We start from the raw sequence: 26298 nt of genomic DNA on the forward strand, positions 1-26298 counted from the left end.
ATTATTATTATTTTTGGACAGATATTATTTTCTAGGAGTTATTTTTGGAATCTTGATATCTCATAACTAAAACGTCTCTTTTTATCTATCTTGAAGATATCATTCAATTGAAAATACTGCAACCAATCTGTTACTAGTTCCCTTATCTCGTCAAAATCTTTTAATTTTAACTGATTTTCCAGTTTGTTTAGCAGCTCTCTATAAGTTGGCCAGTTACTTCTTATATTCACTTTTCTCAGAGATATTGCTTCCAAAGGAAGCTCAAATAAATTTTTATACTATCCCCATACCCTAAAGATTGATTTTCTTATTATATGGTTCTGAAATGCTTTATGGACCTTTGTTTTTTCATACCATAGGTATGCATGCCATCCAAATCTATTATCATAACCTTCTAAATCTAGAATGTCTGCACTTTCCAGCATAATCCAGTCCCGGAACCAGCAGATACAGGATGCTTCATAATAAAGTTTCAAATCTGGCAGGGCCAAACCTCCTCTCTCTTTTGCGTCTGCTAATAATTTATATTTTATCCTTGGTTTCTTCCCATGCCAGATAAACCTAGATACGTCTTTTTGCCATTGCTCAAAGCATCTGGCACTGCCTATTACCGGGGCTGATTGAAATAAAAATAACATTCTTTATCCCTGATATTCTAATCCACACAACAACCCTGTGAAGTAGGTTAGGCTGAGAGGCAGTGCCTAGCCCCCAAGGTCACATGCAGTGAGTGTCGTGGCCAAGTGGTAATTTGAACCCTGGTCTCTCAGGTCCTCTAAGTGATATGTCACACTGTGACAAGTGATTTATTTTGGGGGCTCTCCAACCCATGCATAGAAGGTAACACACATTTCCAATCCACATATAGTGTACCTCAGGTCACAGGCGCTTCAGGTTGCATTTTTTAGGGTTGTGGACCGCTGAAACCCAGAAGTACCGGAACGGGTTACTTCCGGGGTTTGGTGGTCGCGCATGCGCAGAAGTGCTAAATCACGCTTCGCACATGCGTAGACACGCAGAAGCGCAACCTGCGCCTGCGCAGATGCGCCGCTGCAGGTTGCAGACGCTGCAGGTTGCGAACGTGCATCCCGCATGGATCACGTTTGCAGCCCAAGCATCCACTGCACTGGGCTCAGAAAATTCTATTGGCACCCTGAATAGGGTGGGAGGGGACCGAAAAATTGTGGAGTATGTGTGTTTGATTGGCCTTTGTCCTTAGATTTGCATTCCAAAAGAAGCAGCATGAAAGAGGAGGGAAGGAAAGCAAACTCAGGCTCCAGTATCTTAAGGTTACATAGTTCTTATAACAACCAATTGAGATAAATAGAAACCATTCTGTGAGGTGGGTGGAGGAGTCAGCAGGTGTCTCAGTTAGTAGAATGGTCTTGCTTTTTGGGGGGGGGGGTTGTACTCTGGATTACAGCAGGGTGGGAAGGTTGAAGTGCCCCTATACACCTGGTGCAACCCCACACCTGTGGGGATTTGAACCCCCATTGATGCTGCTTGTAGTGCAGAGACAGTCTGTGATTTCTGGGAAAGAACCCTGGCGACCAGTTCCAGTCAGGCTGGCAGACAGCAGTCCTGAACACTCTTCAGAAACTGGGTTTTGCCCCTCAAGCCCTTCTAGGTCTGAGCTTGGGCCAAGCAAAAGATAATGGTTAGGCAAAGAATTATAGACACCGAGAGACAACAGGACTGCGCAAGGTGCCACAACTACAAAATTGTAGAAATCGAGAGAGATATAGCTGCACCAGCAGCATCTCTCTTTTTTCTTGTATCCAAAAATGCAAGAAGGGCTTTCACACTTGCCAGAAGCTCGGCTCTGCCCTCGCCGGTCTTGGAAGGATCCTTTACAAAAGTCCCATATGACCAGAGAATTTGCGCCTGTCCATTGGGGAACATAGGAAGCCCTGAACACATATTTTTTAGATGTCCCTTTTGAGGCACGTAGAGAAACCATTGACCCCCTGCTGGTGAGGATTGCTGACCTCCCGGTAAAGCAAAAATTTTGTGGCAAAGACCACAAAACAACCCAGATTCTGCGCACAGATCTGTAGGTGCAGACCATCCCCTGATTCAATCTAGTTTGTTAAGAAAATTCCCAAACTTGGATCCACGAGCGACTCTGGGTCATTTCTCTAAGGTAGTCTATCTTAAAGTTTTTATGTGTTTATATGCCTATCACACTTTTAAACTTAAAATCCATTGTTGTATATTGCTTTAAATGTTTGCTTTGCTATTGGGACTGTAGTCCCATCTGTGTTTCTCAAGCTGGTCTCTGACCGTAATAAATTTGATGTACAGTGGTGCCCCGCAAGACGAATGCCTCGCAAGACGGAAAACCCGCTAGACGAAAGGGTTTTCCGTTTTGGAGGTACTTCGCAAAACGAAAATGTCTTGCGATTCCTGGGGTTTTTTCCCCCTCCCAGCCTTTTTCCCAAGCCCCTAAGCCGCTTAACAGCTGTTCGCTAAGCTGCTTAACAGCTGGTCTAAGCCGCTTATCAGCTGATCTAAGCCACTAAAAGCCTTTTAGCAGCTAATCCGCGAATCCCTTAAGCCTTTAATAGCTGCTAATAGCCTTTTAGCAGCTAATCCGCTAATCCCTTAAGCCTTTAATAGCCGCTAATAGCCACTAAACCGCTAATAGCGCTAATAGCGCTAATCCGCTAATGGGCTTGCTTCGCAAGACGAAAAAAAACGCAAGACGAAGAGACTCGCGGAACGGATTCTTTTCGTCTTGCGAGGCACCACAGTATGTATGTAAATCCTGGCGAGGATGGGAATTAGGCAGCAGGCTGGCACTATGGGGAGCTGGATCCAACAACATCTATACAGGCTGGACCTTTGGTCCATGGGGCTTCCCTTGAAGTGAGAACCTAGAAGAGGTTTTGTAACAACTCTGTTTTATTCCTTCTTTTTAGAACCAGAAGCTAAGCATTGCTACTTGCACCTAAAGACCACAAGATTGATGCTGACCTCTCAGGTGATAAAATCCACACAACAAAACCAAAGTAAGTGCCTCCCCCTAATCCTAAGATTTAGATCTGCATTTGCTGCTGGGCCAGATTCAGTAACTGTTTCCCTGAAATTTCTATTTCCTTCATTTTGTAGAATGCTTGGTCTACAAAAGCAGTACTCTCTCTCTCTCTCTCTCTCTCTCTCTCTCTGTGTGTGTGTGTGTGTGTAACAAACAAGCAGAGCAGGATATAGGTGTACAAAAAATGGTTTGCCCAGTGACAAACTTTTTTTAAAAGACTGCACAACAATTTGCATGCTCCTAGGGAATAAACTGCAGTTTGAAATCAGTGGGGATTTATTCTGCAAACATGCGGAGCTTTGCACTGTGAGTCAGAGGGCAGGGTGCTTAAAGGCTTAGGTCACCTTGACAGTCACACCTTTCTCTTCCTGGGAAACGTCGCCTGAGATGGGTTTGCATTTGAAGTTGAATCTACCATATTCACACTTCCTGAAGCATTACTAAACCTTAAACAGAGCATCTCTGAACTCATGCAAATTTTGTGCCGCAGTTCTCCAACCAGAAAATGTTCACAAAAATGCATGTGCTAAGGTAGAGCTTGCATTAAAATACATATGTGTTGCTGCAGAAATGTGGAGAACTGAATTTAAGACTGGAAAAATGAAAAAACAAAAACGAGATAACTGAAATTGGCAGAACTTTCTATCCCTACTCACAGAATAGCCTCCGTGTGAGTGCTGTGACCCTTCCAGGGTTTCTGTCTGGCAATGATAACCAACTCGGGGGCGGGCGGGTGGGTCACATTTCAGGCCAGAAACATTTCCAGGCTCTCCCTGAACTCTGCTCAGTGAAGATATTGGCAAACATCTCCTCTTTTTCTTTCTGATAAGGATGACACTCTCCAGAGGAAAGACAGCTCTGCTATCGATTTCCTTCTTGGCAATATTATCATTGGCAATTTTTGCTTACCTGGACAGGTAAGTAGGAAAAGGGATCCTGGCATCCTGGAAATCAGTTAGAATGTACTGTTCTTACAAGAAGCAAGTGTTTAGGACACGGGCCAGCAAACTTTTCAGCAGGGGGCTGGTCCACTGTCCCTCAGACCTTGTTGAGGGGCCGGACTATATTTTGAAGGGAAAAAATGAACAAATTCCTAAACCCCACAAACAGGCCAGAGATGCATTTTAAATAAAAGCACACATTCTACTCATGTAAAAACACCAGGCAGGCCCCACAAATAACCCAGAAATACATTTTAAATAAGAGGACACATTCTATTCATGTAAAAACACGCTGATTCCCAGACCATCCACGGGCCGGATTGAGAAGGCGATTGGGCCAGATCCGGCCCCCGGGCCTAAGTTTGCCTACCCATGGTTTAGGATCAAAGACACCCAACATCTTGTTTCTCATTATAGATGGAGAAGAATTAGGCTTGGTCAGCTTTTAACAATTTAACAATTTTATCTGCAGCTCTTTGACTAAAGCAAGATGTATAAAGCATGCCATTTGTACTTGTTCTTCTTTAGAAAAAGTTTTCTGAAATATTATTCCACAGCAACCTGACCTTGCCATGCTTTTGTCTAATAACAATAACAATAATAACAATAATTTTATTATTTATACCCCGCCCATCTGGCTGGGTTTTCCCAGCCACTCTGGGTGGCTTACAACATATCTAAAAACATAACAAAAAATCATCAGTCCTTAAAACTTCCCTAAACAGGGCTGCTTTCATCAGAAAACACCGGAGCTCCAATTCTGGGCTACTTCAGGTCTATGTTTAAAATTATAGTGCCTTGGTAAAGAGGAAAAATAATTGTGCTGCCTTTTCTCTCTCTGATTGTGCCTGAAAACATATGGGTCTTGCATATTACATATATTCATTCTTTCAAGTATCCAGAGCAGAAAGTCTTAATGCATTGGTGGTTTGCATTGCGAATCAAGACATTAAACATAAGTAGAAGTTGTTTAAGACAAGTCTGGGATTCAGCTAAAATTAATTGTTATAAATTTGTTCTTCTGGAGGTTGTAGAAGATTCATATATTTTTTTGGACATCACTAGATACCTTAGCTCTGGAAGCACAACTTTAATGCTACAAGAATTTTGCCATTTTGCTAACTCTGGTAGGCTTCGTGCACCCACCATTCCATTGGAATTATTTATTCCATTCATATTAATTTTAGTTATGAATCTTAACTGTTGGAGGGTGCTTCTGGATATTTAGGTCCACACTCTGCTTTCAAGCTGTGTATTCTGTTTTCATAATTTGTCCTTGGTGGCCCAATAAAAAGGTCTGTCTACCTTGTGAGTGTCATGTCTTTGTCATCTTCAAGGCCCCAGCTTACTGTGCTAAATAATAATAATAATAATAATAATAATAATAATAATACATTTATTTATACCCCACCCTCCCTGGCCAAAACCGGACTCAGAGCGGCTAACATCAAATGTATAATACATTAACATAAAATCAGGCAGTCAATTAAAACACATCCTAAAATCAGATCAGGATCAGAATAAAATCCAATCAGATGGCAACCCGCAAATTAGGGATGGGAACCTTAAATGCCTACCAGGCCCAACTGATCTTATATGAGCCTGTGAGAAAAGTTGGGGGGCCACTTTCATGCAAGTTCTTATGGGGGAAAGCGGAGTCAGACTGAACCCCGACCAAAGGCCAGGTGGAACAGCTCCATCCTGCAGGCCCTGCGGAAAGATGTCAGATCGTGCAGGGCCCTGGTCTCTTGTGGGAGTGCATTCCACCAGGCCGGGGCCACAACCAAAAAGGCCGTGTCCCTGGTCAAGGCCAGTCTAATCTCCTTGAGGCCCAGGACCTCCAAGATGTTGTTATTTGCAGACCGTAAGGTCCTCCGTGGGGCATACCAGGAGAGGTGGTCCCGTAGGTATGAGGGTCCTAGTCCTTTCTTACCTTCTTCAAGCTCTTTCAACAAGTGAAAATTATGAGGGACTTTAACTGTGGATCCAGCTATCTTGTCCAAACCCCTCCCCCACCAGCCAGGTTGATTGGCAGTTTTTAAACAAACTGGCTTAATGTGCACCAAGGCATGGATCGTTAATACAGTGGTACCTCGGGTTACATCCGCTTCAGGTTACATCCGCTTCAGGTTACAGACTCCACTAACCCAGAAATATTACCTCAGGTTAAGAACTTTGCTTCAGGATGAGAACAGAAATCGTGCGGCGGCGGCGCAGCGGCAGCAGCAGGAGGCCCCATTAGCTAAAGTGGTGCTTCAGGTTAAAAACAGTTTCAGGTTAAGAATGGACCTCCGGAACGAATTAAGTACTTAACCCGAGGTACCAGAGTACACTTGTCCCTCTCGATTTCACATTTCTCTGAATTTTGCAGCGCAGTTTTCAGCTCAAAAGTAAAACAAAATACATTTAAATTGAATCAAATCTTAGAAATGTGTACATTGAGATGAAATACATATTTAAATACATTTTGTCATAAAACTTTTTTTATAAAAACTCTTCAGATTATAATGCAGAAATGAGATGGAATGAATTTTACATGAATTTATATGTAAATTTGATGAGGATTGGACATAGACAGAGCTGTCCAGACTGACTTTTCACAGGAAGTGTCAGTCTGACATGATGTATCTAAAGCAATTTGTCAAACTCATTTCCCCCAAGTGCTATGGAAATGGTTGACACTACCATGCAGAGAGCAGCCTGCAACCACAAGTGCTGTTGTTTTGTTTTGTTTTGTTTTGAGCATTTGTACTCTGTTCTTCAGCTGAAAAGGCTCCCAGGATGGCTTTCATGCTATCAGTTAAAACAGTGGCTCTCACTCTCTCTGGGCGACAGTTTCAGAATAAAAGTTTGCTTGCCACACTGAATTTTTTACAGTGGTACCTCTGGATGTGAACAGGATCTGTTCCGGAGCCCCGTTTGCACCCAGAAGTTAACGCAACCCATGTCTGTGCATGCGCGGGTTGCATTTTCCCACTTCCGCGCATGCGCGTGACATCATTTTGACTATCTGCGCATGCGCGAGCGGCAAAACCCGGAAGTAACGCGCTCCGTTACTTCCTGGTCGCCGCAGCGCGCAACCCAAAAATACTTATCCTGAAGCTACTTCAACCCAAGGTATGACTGCATTGGTAAGAAACAACTCCTAGCAGAACTCCTAGAACATGACTAATTTATAATATGGTAATGGGACATTCAGAAAGTATAAATCAATGCAGCTACATAAGAAAATTCCCAGTAATAGTAATTGTCCTTGAATCTTCCTGCCACACTTACCATCCTCTCATGCCACACAGTCTGGCACATGACACGCCCTTTGAGAGTTACTGAATTAAAACAAGGCAGCCTCTTCCCTGAAGGCTTACAGTCTTAAGAAACATGCCCTGCAAGAGGAAAGGGGCAGGGGAGGGGAGAGGAAAAAGTAAAATGGGTACCAGTTATTAAACGCTTTTACCTAGTGGAGGTGGGTTTTGAGCAAAGCTAATGGGATGAACCCTGTGGCTTCCCATCCTTCCTAGTGAGACAGTTTGATGGAATGGCTGCCCCCAGGTGACATATGAAGGAGAGGAGGCCCAGACCTGATTACTTCTATTTCAGTTGTGGGGTGGGTTTGGTATGAATTTTCATTAGTTGCCACAGATTTCATGCCATCACATTTGAGAGTGGAAATCTAAGTTTGGTTAAATGCTATGCCAGGTTGTCAAATTGTTATGGAAAAATCTAGGTGCGAGGCTGCTCAGCCACCCAGCTTGTCGGGCAGAGCCCGCAGGTCCCTGCAGAATAAATGAGGAGTCCAGCCACCAACCGGAGCAAATAGCTGTAGACCAAAATTTATTGCACAACAGGTTTGAAGAGGAAATTTGAACCCCGAGGATTGGGTGACAAAGACTTTTAAAACTTTCCCATCATATCCCAGAATACAGTTCGTACAGCACCATTGCTACATCATTGCTACATAGCTTTGGAATGGAGGAAACTGGCAAAGGAGATGATTTTATATTATTTTTAAAGCTAGGTAACTTCCCTGAGCTGTCAAGTTGAAAGGATACATTCAGGCATAAATTTAACTTTAAAGACGTGCCCCGCCCCGGTAATTTCCGTAACACAAATATAAAACTATCAAATTGTTGAAATATGGGGATAAAATATCATTATTAAAACGTTAATGAATATTCAACAAATAGCCCGATACATGAAGAATGTATCCAAGATGTGAACTTTAGCAGGGGAGAACTTGAGAGCAGATTCTGTTCATAGGAGAACAGGAAAAGTGCTTTTTACTGTGTGCAGCCAGTTTATCCATCTAGTTTAGTATTGTCCACACTGACTGGCAGCAGCTCTCCAGGGTTTCCAACAGAGAAGAATATTTCCCTCTCTCAGTCAGTTCTACTTGGAGATGGCAGGAGTTGAACCCAGGACCCTTTACATGCAAAGGAGATGCTGTACCACTGAGCCCTTCTCCTAATTAAGAGGTGGCTTGCTGGTCTGGGTGAAGGGAACGAGGATAGTCCACGGGGCTTGATCCTGCACACACATGTGTGGATTTGCTCAACATAGGATCGTGTTAACCACAACAGGGGATTTATTCTCAAGAGGGCTGTACTGCCCTTCCAGCTTTGTGATATAACAAGAAGTCTGCAAGGGAATACATAACATTTTATTCCTGTTTTTTGCAGTGATGGAACATTAATATGGATGTACAAGAACAGGTAAGCATCTGCTCTTTACTTTGCTAGCTCCTTTTGCTGACAACATGCAGAGGGGTCTCTGTCTTGCTCATGGTCTGTCTTGCTCACGGTTGCCAGGGTTCTTGGGCAAAAGGGAGGTCTTTTAACGATTCTTTTAAAGCAATTTCCCTACCCTGCTCACTAGCCAAACAGGATCTTGGAGCAGCGTTCCAAAAATCTTTATGAAGAATGTCCTTGTCCTAAAAGACATGGCACATGAGGAAGGGGAGTTGAGAAGGGCAAAGGCGAAAAGCAAGCTCATAGACCTGGTGTTATGTACTGAGTTGAATAGGATCCAGAATGCAGCAGTCTGATTGGTCCTAGAACAATAGGATCCAGAATGCAGCAGTCTGATTGGTCCACAGGAGCCATCCAATCCAGCTCCAGGTGGAAGTGAATCCGCAACCTGATTGGCCTACAGGAGAATCCCAGAATTAGCCAATCACGTGGGGCCCATTGTGTGAATAATGTATATAAAGCAGACATTGCGGGGGAACTCCTCACTACTATGAGCTGAATAAAGAGCATGAAATCCACACTCGACTCCGAGTATATTTCACCTGTTCAAAAGGATAATATTTTGTTGTACATATCTTGGCTGTCTTGAAGAGCAACCCCTACCCAGGAGAAATGGGTCCTTCCTTCCTTCCTCACCCCACCACCCCCAAGTTCAGATCTTGGAGCAAATCCAGGTGCCAATGTCTGGGCCAGGAGTTCAAGGCCAGGTGTCCTGCCACACAGCTCTTCCCTCGGGCTGGAGGTGTGGACAGCTTCTGCTTGTGCCCTACTGCAACATCAAACTGTTTCTGGTGATGCTGTGTCCCAAACGCACAAAACCACCTGCTACTCCTCAGCTGTGTACAAATAGCCTGGGTGGTCCCCATTCTGTGTCGTGTCCCAGGAAGGAGGCATGGCGCCAAATTAGCCACAACACAGATTTTTGTCTGCCTCTTTTTCCAGAAGTCCATTTTAAATAAAAAGCCACCATGGCAGGTTCAGTTTAAGGGGTAGGGGGCTGCTTAACCTTTCTTCTCTTGCCCTTTACCCAGTATGCTTCTCCATTCACAGGCAAGCACCCCCAATATTATTCCCCCCTCCAAAAAAGCTGGTGGTGGATAGCAGGAGGGGATAAAGGAGCAACTCCTCCGTAAACACAGCCTTCTGATGCTGCTTTTTATTCCTATTTAGTTTGGGGAAGGGATGCGGGTGGTGCTATGGGTTAAACCACAGAGCCTAGGACTTGCCAATCAGAAGGTCGGCGGTTCGAATCCCCGCGATGCGATGAGCTCCTGTTGCTCTGTCCCTGCTCCTGCCAACCTAGCAGTTCGAAGTGCAAGTAGATAAATAGGTACTGCTCCGCCGGGAAGATAAACGGCGTTTCCGTGCGCTGCTCTGGTTCGGCAGAAGCGGCTTAGTCCTGCTGGCCACATGACCCGGAAGCTGTACGCCGGCTCCCTCAGCCAATAAAGCGAGATGAGCGCCGCAACCCCAGAGTCGGCCATGACTGGACCTAACGGTCAGGGGTCCCTTTACCTTTACTTAGTTTGGGGAAAGTGGCCCAGGTGTCAGATTTTGCCCACATCTGTCTGTGCAGAATGAGAAGCCTGGAGGTGCAGGCTGCTTGCTTGCTTGCTTGCTTGCTTGCATGCTTGCTTGCGACATTGCCGAGCTGTGTCAGCTGAGCTGTGGCACTCTGCCAAGGATAGAAATATGCTCAACCAGGAAGCACAATCTGTGTGTCTCCATCCCTCTGCTGACAACCTTATGGGCCCATCTGCACCAGCTGCCTTGTATCAGGTCAGGCAGTTCGCTCAATCGACCCTGGCATTGCCTAGAACCAGTATTTGCAATCCTGGGGCCTCGAGATGTTTTGGGTGACAGCTCCAAACATCTGGAGGGCAAATCCTGGTCCCTCTGACTGGCAATTGCCCTCTGGGTGCTACCCAGGTACTGGAGATCTCCTCAGTTTCACCTGGAGCCTTCTGCATGCAGAAAACAGGCCGTTGCCACTAGGTCTAACCTCCTCAACACATCCTTCCAGGTTCATCTTCCAAGTATATTTTTGTTTTCTCCTTACATATACAGGAGCTTAAAGATTTCCCAGTTGAAAAACCAGACAGAGCAGTGGCTGGCCCTAAGCAACTGGTTTAACTCAAGGTAAGAGGACCATATATTTATATGAGCCAAAACTGAAATCAGCAAGCCCTTTCCATAGTGGCCAAAGCTGGCCAGCCATACAGGAAATCAACTGCAACTAGGACTTTTAACGTATTAGCATGTTGAGCTAATGTGCCAATCCAGAGACTGCATTTGGTTGCTGGCTGTTGGGCCGGCCCTCTGCATAAGCTCAGAAGTACTTTCCTTGCTTTATATATTGCAGCACTCAGCCCTGATACAGAAGACTGTTTTGGGATCAGGAGACTTTGAGAACTCTGGACCTTTTCCAGCTACATTTCCCCAAGGTGGTTTGCCTGCTGCCCTTGTTATACACCTTTAGGTGCCAGGCAAAAACATTCCTTTCCAGCCAGGCCTTTGGCTGATAAAGATCCCTTTTACTTAAATGTGTTTGTGGGAGGCAGTGCAGGGGAGGTGGGGTTGTTGATTTATGTGTTTGTTTTTTGTTTTTATCATATATTTTGTGCTTATATTGTATTTTTATATTGTGAACTGCCCTGAGTTCTGCAAATGACGGGTGGTATACAAATTTAGTAAGTAAGTAAGTAAGTAAGTAAGTATATCTATGGCAGGTTTCCCCAACCTTGGCCCTCCAGATGTTTTTATCCTACAATTCCCATTATCCCTAGCTACCAGGACCAATGGTCAGGGATGATGGGAATTGTAGTCTCAAAACATCTGGAGGGCTGAGGTTGAGGAAGCCTGGTCTATGGTTCTAAAAAGGCTATTTTGAGGCCCTTTTTATTTAATGCAGATGTAGCCCGAGCTTGTTCAGTGTAGACTGACAAGGTTCTATTGATGCTTTGGTCCCACAGCCCATATAATTAGTTCTTACCTTTGGTCCCTGCCTTTTGTTTTCAAGAGGCTAGTTACCTCCTTCCTGTTAATGGAGAAATCTTAGGCCTCCCTTGGACAAAAAAAACAAGGACACCAGCCAGGAATACCAGAGCAAAACAGCAGCCAGTAGGCTTGGTCTTTATTGAAGGCTATCACGACAGGACTCCCACTTGCCACAAGGTGGAACAAGTTAGAAGCCCGAACAAAAGAGAACCCAAACTTTTATTAGATGCTAATCCCCATGTTACACCCCCCAAAACTACATCACTCATACATCCCGGTTACATCATGAAAGGGGAGGTCTGGTGGCAGTAATCTGAACATCCTGGACCCTGCCCCATGGTTCCCCTTGCCCTCCACCAAACACCCATCAAGTGTAACAAAAGAGATATTTACATTTCGCTGTTTCCCAGCCAAGTTCATCACACCCTTTTGTCTTCATCTGGGTTTGTTATTTCTGGAATCGTTACCTGTCTGGCACTCAGGTATCAGGATGCCAGGAATTATCACTCAAGCAGAGGGGCTGCTGAATAGCTGAGCTCACATGGCTATATGAATTTCTGAAGTTTTCCCAGGGAGCAAGTACATAGATACATTTATCAGTGCGTTGTTACATTTGGTATTGTGCAGCAGAGGCCCTTTGAATAGGCAGGAAGAAACTGTGATGAAGTGTTTTGTGGGGACAAATCACAAAAGTGTTTGTGCTGATCTTGGTAGCAGGCTGCATGTGCATGATATCTGCTGGAGGGGCAACCCCCCCCCCCAACCTATACATAAATTCCTGCAACACTGTGTGCAGTACTCTTGGTCAGTCCTGGTGTCCTTTAGTCCTGTGCTTTTCATCTAATTCATTTACCACAGATAAATAGATTAGATAACAAAACAGCTGCTGTTCTGGCTGCAAAAAGGGAGGCTATGGCTTGATTGAGAAGCCGGAAGCTACTAATCAAAGGTACAGTAACATGGAGCAGTGGAATCTTTGTTGAGTGGGACTGTGGAGGATCTTGGCATGGGGAAAGATAATTTGCCAAATAATACAGCTCTTTCCTAAGTGCCATGTAGGGATGGCCATTTAATTCTGCTTCCGGTCAGCTGTAGAACAGCAGGGGCTTCAGAAAATTTCAAGCTTCCAGGGCTTCTCAGTTTCTTTTTATCTACTTACAGATACGAATTTGCGAATAAAGAACCAAAGGGGTTGTCATTGGACAGCTGGTTTGATTCACGGTAAGGAGAGAAAACCTTTTGGGGGGGGGAGGGAGGTTAAGGGAAGTGGTTGAATGAGAAGAGAAAGGTCTTGGTGAAATTAAAGCCTTTTACCCACAACGGCTCTGGCTTGCAACACAGGGCTTACGCTATTACTGTGAAATCTGGAGAATGAGCTATTCACATTCCTCACCACACCCCTGAAATTCATCCTCTGACTTTTGTCAAGGCATAATTCCTGTACCGCTTTGACCACTCCTGCATCTGCAGAATGGGGATAATAACAGAGTTGCAGAGTTGCAGAGTTATTGTAAGGGTTGCTGGAATCATGCAATTAAATAAATTTGGAAGAGTATTGTCAATGATTGCATGCAGCTTCTGAGGGGCAGAACGGAGCCTGCACTATATGGATTCAGGCAGGCAGCAGCTGGAACGAGGGTAGACTGCCTCTGTGTTCTGGAGGATCCATTCCCAGGACCAGCATTATCCAAAATAGTTGTTGATAGGTATTCACTGTGGATTTATGTTGCCACCTGTGGCCAATACCATTGCATCCGCCTGAGACATAGAATTCCAGAGGCTGATGTAGAGAATTCTGAACTCATTGTCTATCCTGGTTACTAGTCCCTAAGTGTGAGGATGTTGGGGGTAGTTAGAGCCCTTTTATTTGGCGCTGTGGGTTAAACCACAGAGCCTAGGACTTGCCGATCAGAAGGTTGGCGGTTCGAATCCCTGCAACGGGGTGAGCTCCCGTTGCTCGGTCCCTGCTCCTGCCAACCTAGCAGTCAGAAAGCATGTCAAAGTGCAAGTAGATAAATAGGTACCGCTCCAACGGGAAGGTTAGCGGCGTTTCCGTGCGCTGCTCTGGTTCTCCAGAAGCGGCTTAGTCATGCTGGCCACATGACCCGGAAGCTGTACGCCGGCTCCCTCGGCAAGTAAAACGAGATGAGCGCCACAACCCCAGAGTTGGCCATGACTAGACTGGTCAGGGGTCCCTTTACCTTTACTTTCTGCTAGTTGAGGGGTAGGAGTCTTTGGGCTCAAAAGCAGAATAATAAAAACAACCACCATCACAGCAATCTATTTCTATTATGTGCCCTAAACCTCAAGATGTGTTGATTAGAGAGTAAGCAGAACTATGTGATTCCTGCATTGCAGAGGGTTGGAGTAGATGACCCCTGGGGTTCCCTTCCAACTCTACAATTCTATGATTTAGGGCTTACTATAGCTTTGGGCTGTCTCTAAGAAAGTTTGAGGCAATCCAGCAACTATTCCTGGACCTCCTCACCTCCCCCTGTATGAAGTCTTCTTTACCTCCAGTTTATTCTGGGTTGCAGATAACCTTTGGGAGGGATCCTTCCTGTTCAGCTTAATTTGCACTTGGCAAACTAGTATGTGAAGTAAGGCCTCATCCACAGTTTCTCTTGACCTGTTTTTTGATGGGCTTGTGTACCAAATATTTGCCCTCAGGCAAAGCTGAGAGCTTTTCTTGTTCTGCAGCTCAGCCTGGCAAAAATCCCATCTTACCTGCTGAATGGGATTTTATCTTTTGTTATCTTTTCTTCCTTATTGATTTCAGACATTCAACTTCACTGTACACTTTTCAGCACCTGCTAAAAACAATTTTGTTTAGGCAAGCCTACTCACATGTTAAGGAAGTTGATGTGAGTTTTAGTGTGTTTTCAGTCTATTGTTATTTTAACTTTTCAAAAGTTTTTAGTTCATGCTGTTCATCTTTCTTATTGGTAATGCTAATGCTTCATGCTTTTCGTAAAGCTTTGAGGGGTTTTGTTTTGTTTGCACTCAGATGGTGTATACATTTTACAAAATAAATGATAAATCAATAAAGTTATCAGATGTGCAGAAAATCAGAAGCGAGATTTTGCTTAAGCAAGTTTCATTTCTCTAGTGGGCAAGATTGGGTTTTCACAAGACACAGCCACAGAACAATGGAGAAAGCTCTTATGTGTACTCGAAACAAAACAAAAAAATTCCTTCCAGTAGCGCCTTAGAGACCAACTAAATATGTTATTGGTATGAGCTTTCGTGTGTATGCACACTTCCGAAAGCTCATACCAATAACAAACTTAGTTGGTTTCTAAGGTGCTACTGGAAGGAATTTTTTTATTTTGTTTTGACCACGGCAGACCAGCACGGCTACCTACCTGTAACTTGTGTGTACTGTTCATCAGTACACAGTTATCCCTTGAAATTCACACTTCTCTGAATTTTTGGGTGCAGTTCTCCAGCCAAATAATGTGTGCAAAATTGCTTGTGTTGGTGGACAGTAATATAAACAAGGCATAATATTAGGAGGCGCTTGCTCTCCAAAAAGTGCATATTAGGAAAAATGTTGCTGTAAGCTACTGACAAATTTCCATGAGTGAAACTAATATAAGGTAAAGGTAAAGGTACCCCTGCCCGTACAGGCCAGTCTTGCCAGACTCTAGGGTTTGTGCGCTCATCTCACTCTATAGGCCGGGAGCCAGTGCTGTCCGCAGACACTTCTGGGTCACGTGGCCAGCGTGACAAGCTGCATCTGGCGAGCCAGCGCAGCACACGGAACGCCGTTTACCTTCCCGCTAGAAAGCGGTCCCTATTTATCTACTTGCACCCGAAGGTGCTTTCAAACTGCTAGGTTGGCAGGCTCTGGGACCGAATGATGGACACCCCCCCCCCCCGCCACGGGGATTTGAACCGCCGACCTTTCGATCGGCAAGTCCTAGGCACTGAGGCTTTTACCCACAGCGCCACCTGCGTCCCTGAAACTAATATAACCTAAAGCTAATGTAGAATTGTAGAGAAATGAAGTTGACAACTATCAGAAAGTGGGCAAAATTGAAGTAGACAAACACATCTCCCCCAGTTACAGTTTAAGGAAGTTCAAAAAGGGCACTGGGACACAAAAAAAGTCACCACCATGCGCACCTAAGACTCACTCCACAATCTCTTACAACTCAAAAGAAAGAAGGGAACCCCGCCCAAGAACAGTCATGTGCTTGAGCCTGTGACTTCAATTGTCCTTGCTCAAGTTCTTGCATTAGAAGCTCGTCTCAGGAAATGGTTCAGACAGTGGGGAAATAGTGCCAAGAGGAAGCTCAGGTTATTACACACACAAAATGCTTTTGATTTGGCTTTTCCTTTATAATATTAAAACCATAGAATGGTAGAGTTGGAAGGCAACCTGAGGGTCATCTAGTCCAACCCCCTGCAATGCTGGAATCTCAACTAAAGAATCCCTGACAGATGGCCATCCAACCTCTGCTTGGAAACCTCCAGTGAAGGAGAGTCCATCACTTCTTGTAGGAGTCTGAACCATTGTCAAATACAAAGTTCTTCCTGATCTTCAGTCAGAATCTCCATTCTTGTAACTTGAAGCCATTGGTTTGGGTCCTACCCTCTGGAGCAGGAGAAAACCATCTTGTTCCATCTTCCATGTGACAGCCCTTTAGATATTTGAAGCTGGCTATTGTATCTCCTTTCAATCTCCTCGAAACATCCCCAATTCCCTCAACCATTCCTCATAAGGCTTGGTTTCAAGACCCTTGATCATCTTTGTCATCCTCCTCTGCACACATCCCAGCTTGTTATAAAATCATAGAATTGTAGAGTTGTAGAGTTGAAAGTGGGTCATCTAGTCAAATCAAATCAAATACCTTTATTGGCATCACAGTATAAAGCATTTCAGGTCACTGGGATAATTAAAAGGGGCAAGGGTGAAGCTGCGAGGATCATAAAGTCACACTGTGATCGTGTGCACTTAGGTATTCCGCTTCACCCTGTCTGTTTCCCAAAAGGATGGTTTGTTGGGAACCCTTTCAGGTAAAATTGAGGCTAAAAAGGAAGCTACTAAAACAGTAATACCTTTGTCCTGATGTGCCAGGAGAGACCTCAATTGACTTCTTTTCAGAGTTATAGGTCAGAAGCCCAACATTTTGCTCAGCATCAGTTGGTGAGGTCTACTGTGTAAAGAGCAATCCAAGAGATTGAATGAGGTCCTCCTTGGTTGCAGGCACACAGATGGGCTTGATATGGAATATGTGAGACTCTACCTGTGGTCACTGCAGAGGGGAAGGCATTTAGTCTCGCAAGCATAAAGACTCTTCAATGGGAAGGGAGTAATATCCATTAGATATTTGGCACAGGTTCCGTAGTGTGTTGTGATCCCTAAGGCCTGCAGAGAACAGGATCTCGGAGTATGAGGTAACAAACGCTGTCTTTCGTGGTTGTAGAGCCGCTGTTTGATTGTGTGGAATATGTAATTTTCATCACATGCTTCAAGGCTCTCAAGAGTAATGCCCAAACTACAGATTTTATCTTGAATTGCTCTATGCCATCCGGATTAAAAAGGAATTAGATGTTGTTCTAAAGTGGACTTTCAGCCAGGCCCTGATTGCAGTAAGCCATGCATTGGTTTCCCTCAGACGCTGACCAGTTTCAACACATAAGGTTAAGTAGCTTATGCATTTAGGGGCACCAAGGATCTTACAAAGAAAAGTCGCTTGAATTTGTTCAACTTCTCTGTTAAATGCTTGTATCGAAATTGGAATGCCATACAATAATCTTTTTTTATTAATTTTTTTTATTAAATTTATTTAATAAAATAAATTTATTAAATCGGGACAAAGGTATTACTGTTTTAGTAGCTTCCTTTTTAGCCTCAATTTTACCTGAAAGGGTTCCCAACAAACCATCCTTTTGGGAAACAGGCAGGGTGAAGCGGAATACCTAAATTTTTTTATAGCAGCAGAGACCATATGGTGGCCTCTGAGGAAGAAAAAGTGAGGAATCGCAGATGCGGTCACTTTACTTAGTTCATCATTTGGCGTCTGTGTGTTGTCCAGTTTAAATTTGGCTGATAGAATATCCCTAGGTATTTACAGGATTTTACCTGGTCAATTGGGTGATTATCGAGCCTCCATTTGACAGTTTGACGATTTTAGATTTTTCGTAAATAATTCCCAGGGAGTTGATCTGGCAGAAGGAAGAAAACGAATTTAGAAGTCTTCTAAGGCCAACCTGGGTCTGAGAAAGTATTGTAGTATCATCTGCATATAGAAGCAGTTTTATTTTATGTTGGCCTAATGTCCGTGGATGTCCATTTACATCCTCAAAGTGATAAGCCAGGTCATTTTAAAAAAAAGATTGAATACGTGGGGCGACAAGACACATCCTTGCTTTACTCCTTTGGTAATATTTATACTTTTTGTCAACTCGCCTTGGGGGTTACAGTTGATGTGACCGAGTGTAGCGGTGTGTAATTTTTGAATTAGAAACAGCAGGCGTTGGTCAATTCCCATTTTATATAATTTACACCAAAGTAGATCACAGGGGACTGTGTCAAAGGCTCCTTTTAACTCTAGGAAGGCCACGTCAAGTTCTTTCCTCCCATTTTCCATGCATTTTTCCACGAGATGTGAAAGGATTATGCCATGATCAGTGGTGCATTTGCCATGGCAGAAGCCTATTTGTTCAGGCCCAAGGATCTTATTAGATGTCATCCAGTCCTTCAATTTCTTTTCCAAGTGTCAGGCATACATCTTACCAAGGATTGATAGAAGACTTAAAAGGTAAAGGTAAAGTCCAGTCACTCTGGGGTTGTAGCGCTCATCTCGTTTTACTGGCCGAGGGAGCCAGCGTTTGTCCGCAGACAGTTTTTCCGGCTCATGTGGCTAGCATGACTAAGCCACTTCTGGTGAACCAGAGCAGCGCACGGAAATGCCATTTACCTTCCCGCCGGAGCAGTACCTATTTATCTACTTGCACTTTGACGTGCTTTCAAACTGCTAGGTTGGCAGTTATCAGATGGTAATTCTCAGGCAGCTTCGGGTTACCTTTTTTGAATATAGGAGTGATGATGAAGTTTAGCCAAACATCTGGTAGTACCCCCAAATTTGAAAATTAAGGTGAATAAATTGGCTAATAGAAGGGCCCACCAGTCTGGATTGTACCTTAAAAGTTCACCAGGGATCCTGTCTGGTCCTGGGGATTTATTTGTTGGGTCATCTAGTTTAACCCCTTGTCATGCAGGAATCTCAGCTAAAACATCCACAACAGATGGCTGCATAAAAACGTCCGATGAAAGAAACTCTGCAACCTCCCAAGGGAGACTGTTCCAATGTCATTCTTAAATTTTGGTGTCCACAACTGGACGCAGGACTCCAGGTGTGGTCAGACCAAGGCAGAAAAGAGTGTTATTATTACCACACTTTCCCTGATTGGAGCACTAGACCTCTGCTGATGTAGTCTTGAATTGCATTAGCTTGCTCTTGCCTTTTCTTTTGATGCTGCTGCTGCTGCATCACACAGGCTTAGTCAGTCAGTTAAGAGCAGCAGAACAGCCTTACGGGACTAGATCAAAGGTTTGGCTGTGGTTGGCTAAATTACCTCCAAGATGGCTGCAACAATCCCTAAGGAACCATTCTCTTCCGCTGTTGGCACCTGGTGCTCAAGAGCACACTGCCACTGGGCATGGTGGTTGCAGGCAGCACATTTCTCCTTCACAGATAGTAGGCTGTATCCTGTGCCAGCAACACTCAGAGGAGACCCATTGAAATCAGTGTGCATGACTGACTTGTGGCTGCTTATTCCCCTCCATCTAACACAGCAGCAAACCCATTCTCCAAGTGAGAAGTTTGCAGGTAGCCAAAACAGCATCATCCACGCACAAGAGGAAACTCGAATGTTTGCAGAAATACAAAAATATTTAAAGTGGAGAACATAAGGAAGGGATGACCCCTGGCCTGCCCCATGAAGCCCAATGCAGATTGAGCACATATCAATGGGCATTGAACATTGGCTGGGTATTGGTGAGGAGCGTCCTGGAAGGGGGCATGATTGGCTAGCACTCTAAACAGGAACAGCTGCGTCCTGCAACACATCATTGCAGCTACCCTTGTCCTCCCCCCACCCCACCCCAAAAAGCCAACTGCTGGTGGCTGTGAAGTCCTCTTCCTGCAGACCGGGAGCTTCACTTGATGCATCTTTGTAAACTCTGAGTTCTACCTTTAATGTGCAACTTTAAAATACAGCCTCAGTTCATTAATAAGGTGGGTTACAAGTGAAGAGAGCTAGAAACACCTATCCATGCCAATAGCTTAGTTGCGATAGGCTAATGATCCAGTAAAATATGGCAGATAAAATACAACTAAAGCCAGTGGAGCCACAGATTCAAAAGCAGCCATTTTCCATCTTTGGTCAATGGCCAAAGAACCTCTGGAATATGTGGGAGGAGTGTTCCTGTCTAAGCGTCAGCAAAGAGATGCCAGCACAGATCACACCCTGCCTTCAGCCATGGCAAGAAGGGCACAGAACTGGGCCTCTGCCCATTTGCATCTGCCCTGGGAGAAATTAAATATCACAGTAAGGATGCCAGTAGAAAGCATTCAGCAGAGAAAGAATGAAATGCCAAAGCACTGAGTTATTGCTACGTTTTTCTCAAGCTTTGGACTCCTCCTAGCTCTTTGGGTGGGATCGAAATAAGTGGGATAGTAAGTGTATTAGTTAATAAACAGACACCATGTACAAAAAGCCACTGGCACCATTTTATTCTAGGCACAGGTGTTCCAGAAATATGCTCTCTTGTTCATAGAACCAGCATGAACTCAGGAAAGCTGGTTCTGATTCCAGCTTTAAAGCATTTTTGTTTAGAGCTGGCCAGGGTCTCTGTCTGTCTGTCTGTCTGTCTGTCTGTCTCTCTCTCTCTCTCTGTGTGTGTGTGTGTGTGTGTGTGTGAGAGAGAGAGAGAGAGAGAGAGCGCGCACACGCTTGTATGCTTCCACTGGAAAACAAGCAAGGATGGAAATAGCCTGCTAAAATTAAATTTAGGCAAGTGTAGCTGGGAAACAGCTTTGTTTTATAAAATAATAATAATAATCCAAAATATTTGCACAACATCTGGTTCCATTTAGCATGCTTCCAAGCAAACAGAAAATGCTCCACAGGCACTTCAGTTCCTACTTAGCCAACTGAAATTCTACTAGCCATGATGGCCTCATCCTGTACCTCCAGTGTTGGAGGCAGGGTGCCTTCGAATGCTAATTGCTGGTAATCCAAAGCAAGGAAAACATGATTGCCCTCAAGGTCTGTTTGCAGGCTTCCCATTGGCGGACCTGGTTGGCCACTGGGAGGACAGGATGTAGGTCTAGGTGTCTGGATGGCTAAGCTGACTAACTTTAGCAAACCCAGACACTTTCCATCATGTGGTTGCTTATTAATTTGCAGTGTTTTGTATTGTTCTTGTTCCAGCTGAGCTCCAAGCCTGTGAACAGGGATGGAGCAGGAGAAAGAAATCTGTTCAGCATATGTTTCAATGTATATGTATTTTAAGGCATGCTACAGATGTCAGCTTCATGAACCAAGAAACAAATAAAAATGCAACTATCCTTTGAAATTTGTAGTTCTGCAGCCAAAAAGGTGTACAGAAGGCCTCTATTAAGAACCACGTGCACAGATGTGTATATTAGTGAGAATCATGTACAAAAACATCTTACAGAGAATTGTTTGCAAAAAAAATTGCATAGAGATATCTGCAAAGTTTCATGTACCTTTTACTTATATTTTTTAATGTGAATTGATGTGGAAATGAGGTGAGCTGAATTTAAGACTGAGGGCATAAGTAAAAATGGAAAAATGAGAAATTGAGTCTAAGAGATGCATCCATTCCTACCAGTCTGCCACACAACAAAGAGAACCTTGAGGTCTAGCGCATTTATTACAGCAAAAGCTTCGCACAGACTATTATTATTTGTTACGTTTGTTAATCACATTATACCCAAAGGGGGAAGGGTCTCAAAGCAACTTGCATTGAGATAGAATGCAAACGGACAAAATCAATTAAAAACCAGAAAATTGAAAACAATGCACAATCTATAAGGGAGCTGTCGTGTGGCTGGCAAAAATGCTTTTTTTCTTCAGGGTCTTTGGGGATTCTGGAGCTATGACGCCTCCTGGCTAGATGGACCTGCCTGTCAACTGGTAACCAGGTCAGGGCCCTAGAATCAAAATACCTTCCAATTCAGAGGCTGGCCCTGCCTAGTGATGCCCTCTCTTGAACCCATGACCTTCTGCATGCAACGCAGGTGCTCTGTCACTGAATTACGGCCTTTCCCTGAAATACTCTCCCCGGACTGGTTTTCCTGATGCTTCTGCTGCTGCTGCTCCTTGTTGCCAGGCAAACATGCTATTGTACTCCTGCTTCAACCTTTTAAAAAGCACTGTAAAACAAACAAAAGCATCTTCGCTTGCTCTGCCACTGACTCTTAGCTGCATTTTTTTATTTGTTACTCCTTGCAAATTCAAGCTCAAATGGCTTGCCTTGCATACTGTGCATTAGCTGTTTTGATTGCATTTGTGCTCAAGATACCAGGATACAACCTCGACTCTGTTAATGATGATGACGTCAGGGCGCTCAGGTGGCAGTGGTGTGGGGATGAAACCCCCCCCCCACCTAATATATATACTTCCAACTAGATTTCCACCATTTTGGGCATCCATGCTTTTTTCTCATTTCTTCGCAGCGCACGAACGGACATGCCCACCCTGACCCCTTGGTCGGCGCCCATCATCTGGGATGGAACAGTCGGGAGACCGGTCTTGGACAACTACTATAAGCAGCGGAAAGTCACCATTGGCTTGACGGTTTTCGCTATTGGGAAGTAAGTTCACTTGCAGCCCAGTCTGATGCACGTTACTCTTGAGTAGGTCTCCTTGTGTTCAGTGGCACTAGCTCACAGGTAAAATATGGATCCAGATTGGGGCCTGCTGCTTGCTTGCCAGACTTTTCCTGGCTGGATTTGCAAAGCAACATCCATTGTCCAGCCACGTATTTTATTTATTACCCGTCCTTTGCCTTAAGGACCCAGGGCAGGTTTCAACAATTACAACACAAAAGCAGTGCAAAATAACTTAGGATTGCAGTTGTAAGGCAGGTTCTAAAAACTGCACCTCCTTACCCTTGAAATGTGCATCTTCAGCATTTATCAGAAGCTGGGCAATGAAGGTGCCAGGCACACCTCTCTGGGGAGAGGTTTCCACAGGGTAGGGGCTGCTCCAGAGAAGACCCATTCCCAGCCTGCAACTCACACACACCGAGCTTCTGAGGGTTGTGGAGTAACCAATAGGGCCCTGTCTACCAATCATAGCACCAGAGAGGGTCTGTCAGAAAGGAGGCAGTCTTTCAGGTATTTGTCACATTCTTAGTCACAATGACCCTTGGTCACCTCTGTTGCCCTTCCTCTGGGCAAACCCGCCATAAGAACACCAGAAGAGTCTACTGGATCAGGCCAATGGTTTTAAAAGAAGATCAGACAAATTCATGGAGGGAGAAGGCTATCAAAAGCTACTAGCCACAATGACTATTCTCTGCCTCTAAGGTCAGAGGTGGTAAATTCTTCTTACTGATTCCTTTCTGGGGGTTGAAGAGAGAATGCTCTTGTGTTTGGATCAAGCATGTGGGTTTCTCATTGAGTCATCTAGTTGGCCACTGTGAACAGAATGCTGGCCTAGATGGGCCATTGGCCTCATCCAGCAGACGCTTCTGATCCTCTTATGGTGGGTTTGCCCAACGGAAGGGCAACGGAGGTGACCAAGGTTTCTTCTTCTGTTCTTAATTGGGTACTGATTCACATCTGAAAAACAATGTTGGTCTCAGTCCAGAGTAGAGCACTGGAGCCCTCACCCTGCTTTAAAGTCTTCTTCTGGGACCCTGGGTTAGGAGATCTGCCCAGAACCCACCTGTCTCCATTTGTCCCTCTCCATTCCCCAGGTACCTAGACAAATACTTGAAGAACTTCTTGACTTCTGCAAACGCTTTCTTCATGACTGGGCACAACGTGATCTTCTACATCATGGTGGACGACCTCACCAAAGTGCCTCTTATTGAGCTGGGCCCCCTGCGGGTGCTGAAAGTCTTCCAGGTGAAAAAGGAGAGCCGGTGGCAAGACATCAGCATGATGCGGATGAAGGTGATTGGGGACCTAATCGAGAGCCACATCCGCCACGAGGTGGACTTCCTCTTCTGCATGGATGTTGACCAGGTCTTCCAGAGTGACTATGGGGTGGAGACCCTTGATGAGTCTGTGGCGCAGCTCCATGCTTGGTTTTACAATGCGGACAATACTGCGTTCACTTATGAGAGGCGTCCTGAGTCGGCTGCGTACATCCCCTATGGGGAGGGGGACTACTATTACCATGGGGCCATATTTGGGGGGACCCCACTGCGTGTTCTGAACCTCACCCGTCAATGCTATCAAGGCATCAAGGAGGACAAGGAACACAACTTTGAGGCGGTGTGGCATGACGAAAGCCACCTGAACAAATATTACCTCCTCAACAAACCAACCAAGGTGTTATCCCCCGAGTACTGCTGGGATTATAAAATTGGCATCCCCAGCGCCATAAGAAATGTCAAGTTATCCTGGATGCCCAAAGAATATGGTGAAGTTAGAAGTAACTTATGACTCCGCGGCCCTCCTCAAATCACACCGGCAGGGGTCGACGAACTGTTTCAGTCGCAGAACCGTTTGAGCATTTCAACTCTCGTCCTCTGCAGGAAGGAGAGCAAACTTTGCCAAAATATTTTAGTTCACTAAACTGTGACGCTCTCTCGGCTCTTCTCTATAGATTCCTTGGAAGGCTTGTAGGAACCAGATGTCGGAAGAGCCTTTTGCGAACAGGTTGTTGATTTGGTTGCTGATCTTCTGCTCTCAGGAAATGCTGTTGATGTTGGGAACATTTGTGGAAGCAGCACACGTGCCAAGCTAGGATCCCTCCACAGTGGCACGGTGACATCAGAGAGGTTGGCAAGATGGTCGTTGTATTCCTTGGATGTGCAAAGAAGGGAGACTTGGAACCGCCAAGGGGTCAGGAGGATAGCAGTAAATGGGGGAGGGGTGGCGTCATCGAGGCCAGGGGGTTGCGGGAAAGCAGGTGCAAACACAGAAGTGTCCCTGAGAATGTCAGAACGTGTGTGTTTTTAAACAAAGATTTTTGAATGACGGTCTAAATCTTGCCTTCGTAATTGTTCAGTTTTGTTTCCCCCCCAAATGAGGATCACTGTACAGACAACATACACCTCAATGAGGGCAATGTGAGGGGGGTCTCATTTTATTAATGCCAATCTGGGATTTTTTTGCTACCAAAGAACAGGTTCATGTTGTCGTTTGTTTGTAAAAACAAAGAAGCATGTTTCCTTAGCTGCCGTCCAGTGGTTGAAAGCTCCCTCATTTTGCAACATTTGTTCTCTTCTTCACATATATCATTTTCCCACCTTTTCCCATCTTGTTTTTGCTGCTGTCCATGGTGGTCCCAATTGTTACAAAATCTTTCCCTTGCCGGCGGGTGCTGTCTTACGGGGTTCTGGACAGGGAGTTGTTCTGGGGCATTGTGGAAGGCCGTAAAGGTGGCATCTCCCATGGCCCACCACTTTTTGCGGCAGTTGCTATGTCGTGTCCCCGCACACAACCTTGTGGAATGATGCCCTGTTGGTGCACTGTGGATAAGTAACATGGCAGCCACAGGGGCAACTGCTGAGAAGAAGAGGAGTTTGGATTTGATATCCCGCTTTATCACTACCCGAAGGAGTCTCAAAGCGGCTAACAATCTCCTTTCCCTTCCTCCCCCACAACAAAGACTCTGTGAGGTGAGTGGGGCTGAGAGACTTCAGAGAAGTGTGACTGGCCCAAGGTCACCCAGCAGCTGCATGTGGAGGAGCGGGGAAGCGAACCCAGTTCACCAGACTATGAGTCCACCGCTCTTAACCACTACACCACACTGGCTCACAGTTAGTACCACTGCTGCCTGAGAGGTAAACTGTCTCGCTCCCCACAACCATCATTGCGGTGCTCCCCAACGCAGCCTGATTGCGATTCCCATTTGTATCCTGTTTCTCCTTTGTGTATTTCTTTTTCCTGCGAAAATGGAAGTCCTTCCACACAGCCAAAGGTGATTGTTTTGTTAATTTATTTGGTTGCAAATGATCCTGAGATAATAAATGCAAATCCTTATTTTATCAAAATCTTATGTGTTTGTGCTGGGAGTTGCATCCTGGGGGAAGATGTCGTATAATGGCGCCACAGGAATGTTAGTTGGGTTGGGTTTTTGCCTGGGGGTGGGGAAATTGTTTTTATTGTTGCTGCTGCTGTTGTTGAGCACTACCCCACTTTCCAAGCAGTGCAAGATTCCAGACATGATTCCAGGCAGGGTCCAGTTTCCTTGGAATGAGGGACAGCAGGGGCTGTGATGTGCCTTTAGGGTATATGGTTCATATACACATATACACATAAATGAACACATGTTCATTTACACCGCCTTCTGGCAGTTCCCTCGCTGTGAGAAGCCAAGTTACAGGGAACCAGGCAGAGGTCCTTCTCGGTAGTGG

General features: G+C 44.9%; 1 protein-coding gene and 1 pseudogene across 7 annotated transcripts in view; one reads left to right on the plus strand and one right to left on the minus strand.

The window, feature by feature from the left end:
* Positions 1–25935, plus strand: part of GLT6D1 (glycosyltransferase 6 domain containing 1) — a 49107-nt gene extending 23172 nt beyond the window's left edge. For 4 of the 6 annotated variants that reach the window (XM_083423154.1, XM_083423155.1, XM_083423153.1 and 1 more), the window contains exons 2-8: positions 2922–3011; positions 3868–3954; positions 8655–8687; positions 10791–10862; positions 12882–12941; positions 22439–22576; positions 23686–25935. In XM_083423154.1, the coding sequence (XP_083279280.1) occupies positions 3869–3954; positions 8655–8687; positions 10791–10862; positions 12882–12941; positions 22439–22576; positions 23686–24379 (1083 nt within the window). In that variant the 5' untranslated portion in view covers positions 2922–3011; position 3868 and the 3' untranslated portion in view covers positions 24380–25935. The remainder of the gene's footprint in view (positions 1–2921; positions 3012–3867; positions 3955–8654; positions 8688–10790; positions 10863–12881; positions 12942–22438; positions 22577–23685) is intronic. The other 2 variants (XM_083423157.1, XM_083423156.1) reach the window with 1 other exon arrangement.
* LOC310669330 (ubiquitin-conjugating enzyme E2 variant 2-like) lies at positions 4886–5411 on the minus strand (annotated as a pseudogene). Its single transcript has one exon. The product of its transcript is annotated as a ubiquitin-conjugating enzyme E2 variant 2-like (transcript).
* Positions 25936–26298: the final 363 nt, after the last annotated feature.

This window comes from Podarcis tiliguerta (assembly GCF_965153285.1).
Source record: "Podarcis tiliguerta genome assembly, chromosome: Z".
In the NCBI taxonomy this organism is placed as follows: domain Eukaryota; kingdom Metazoa; phylum Chordata; class Lepidosauria; order Squamata; family Lacertidae; genus Podarcis; species Podarcis tiliguerta.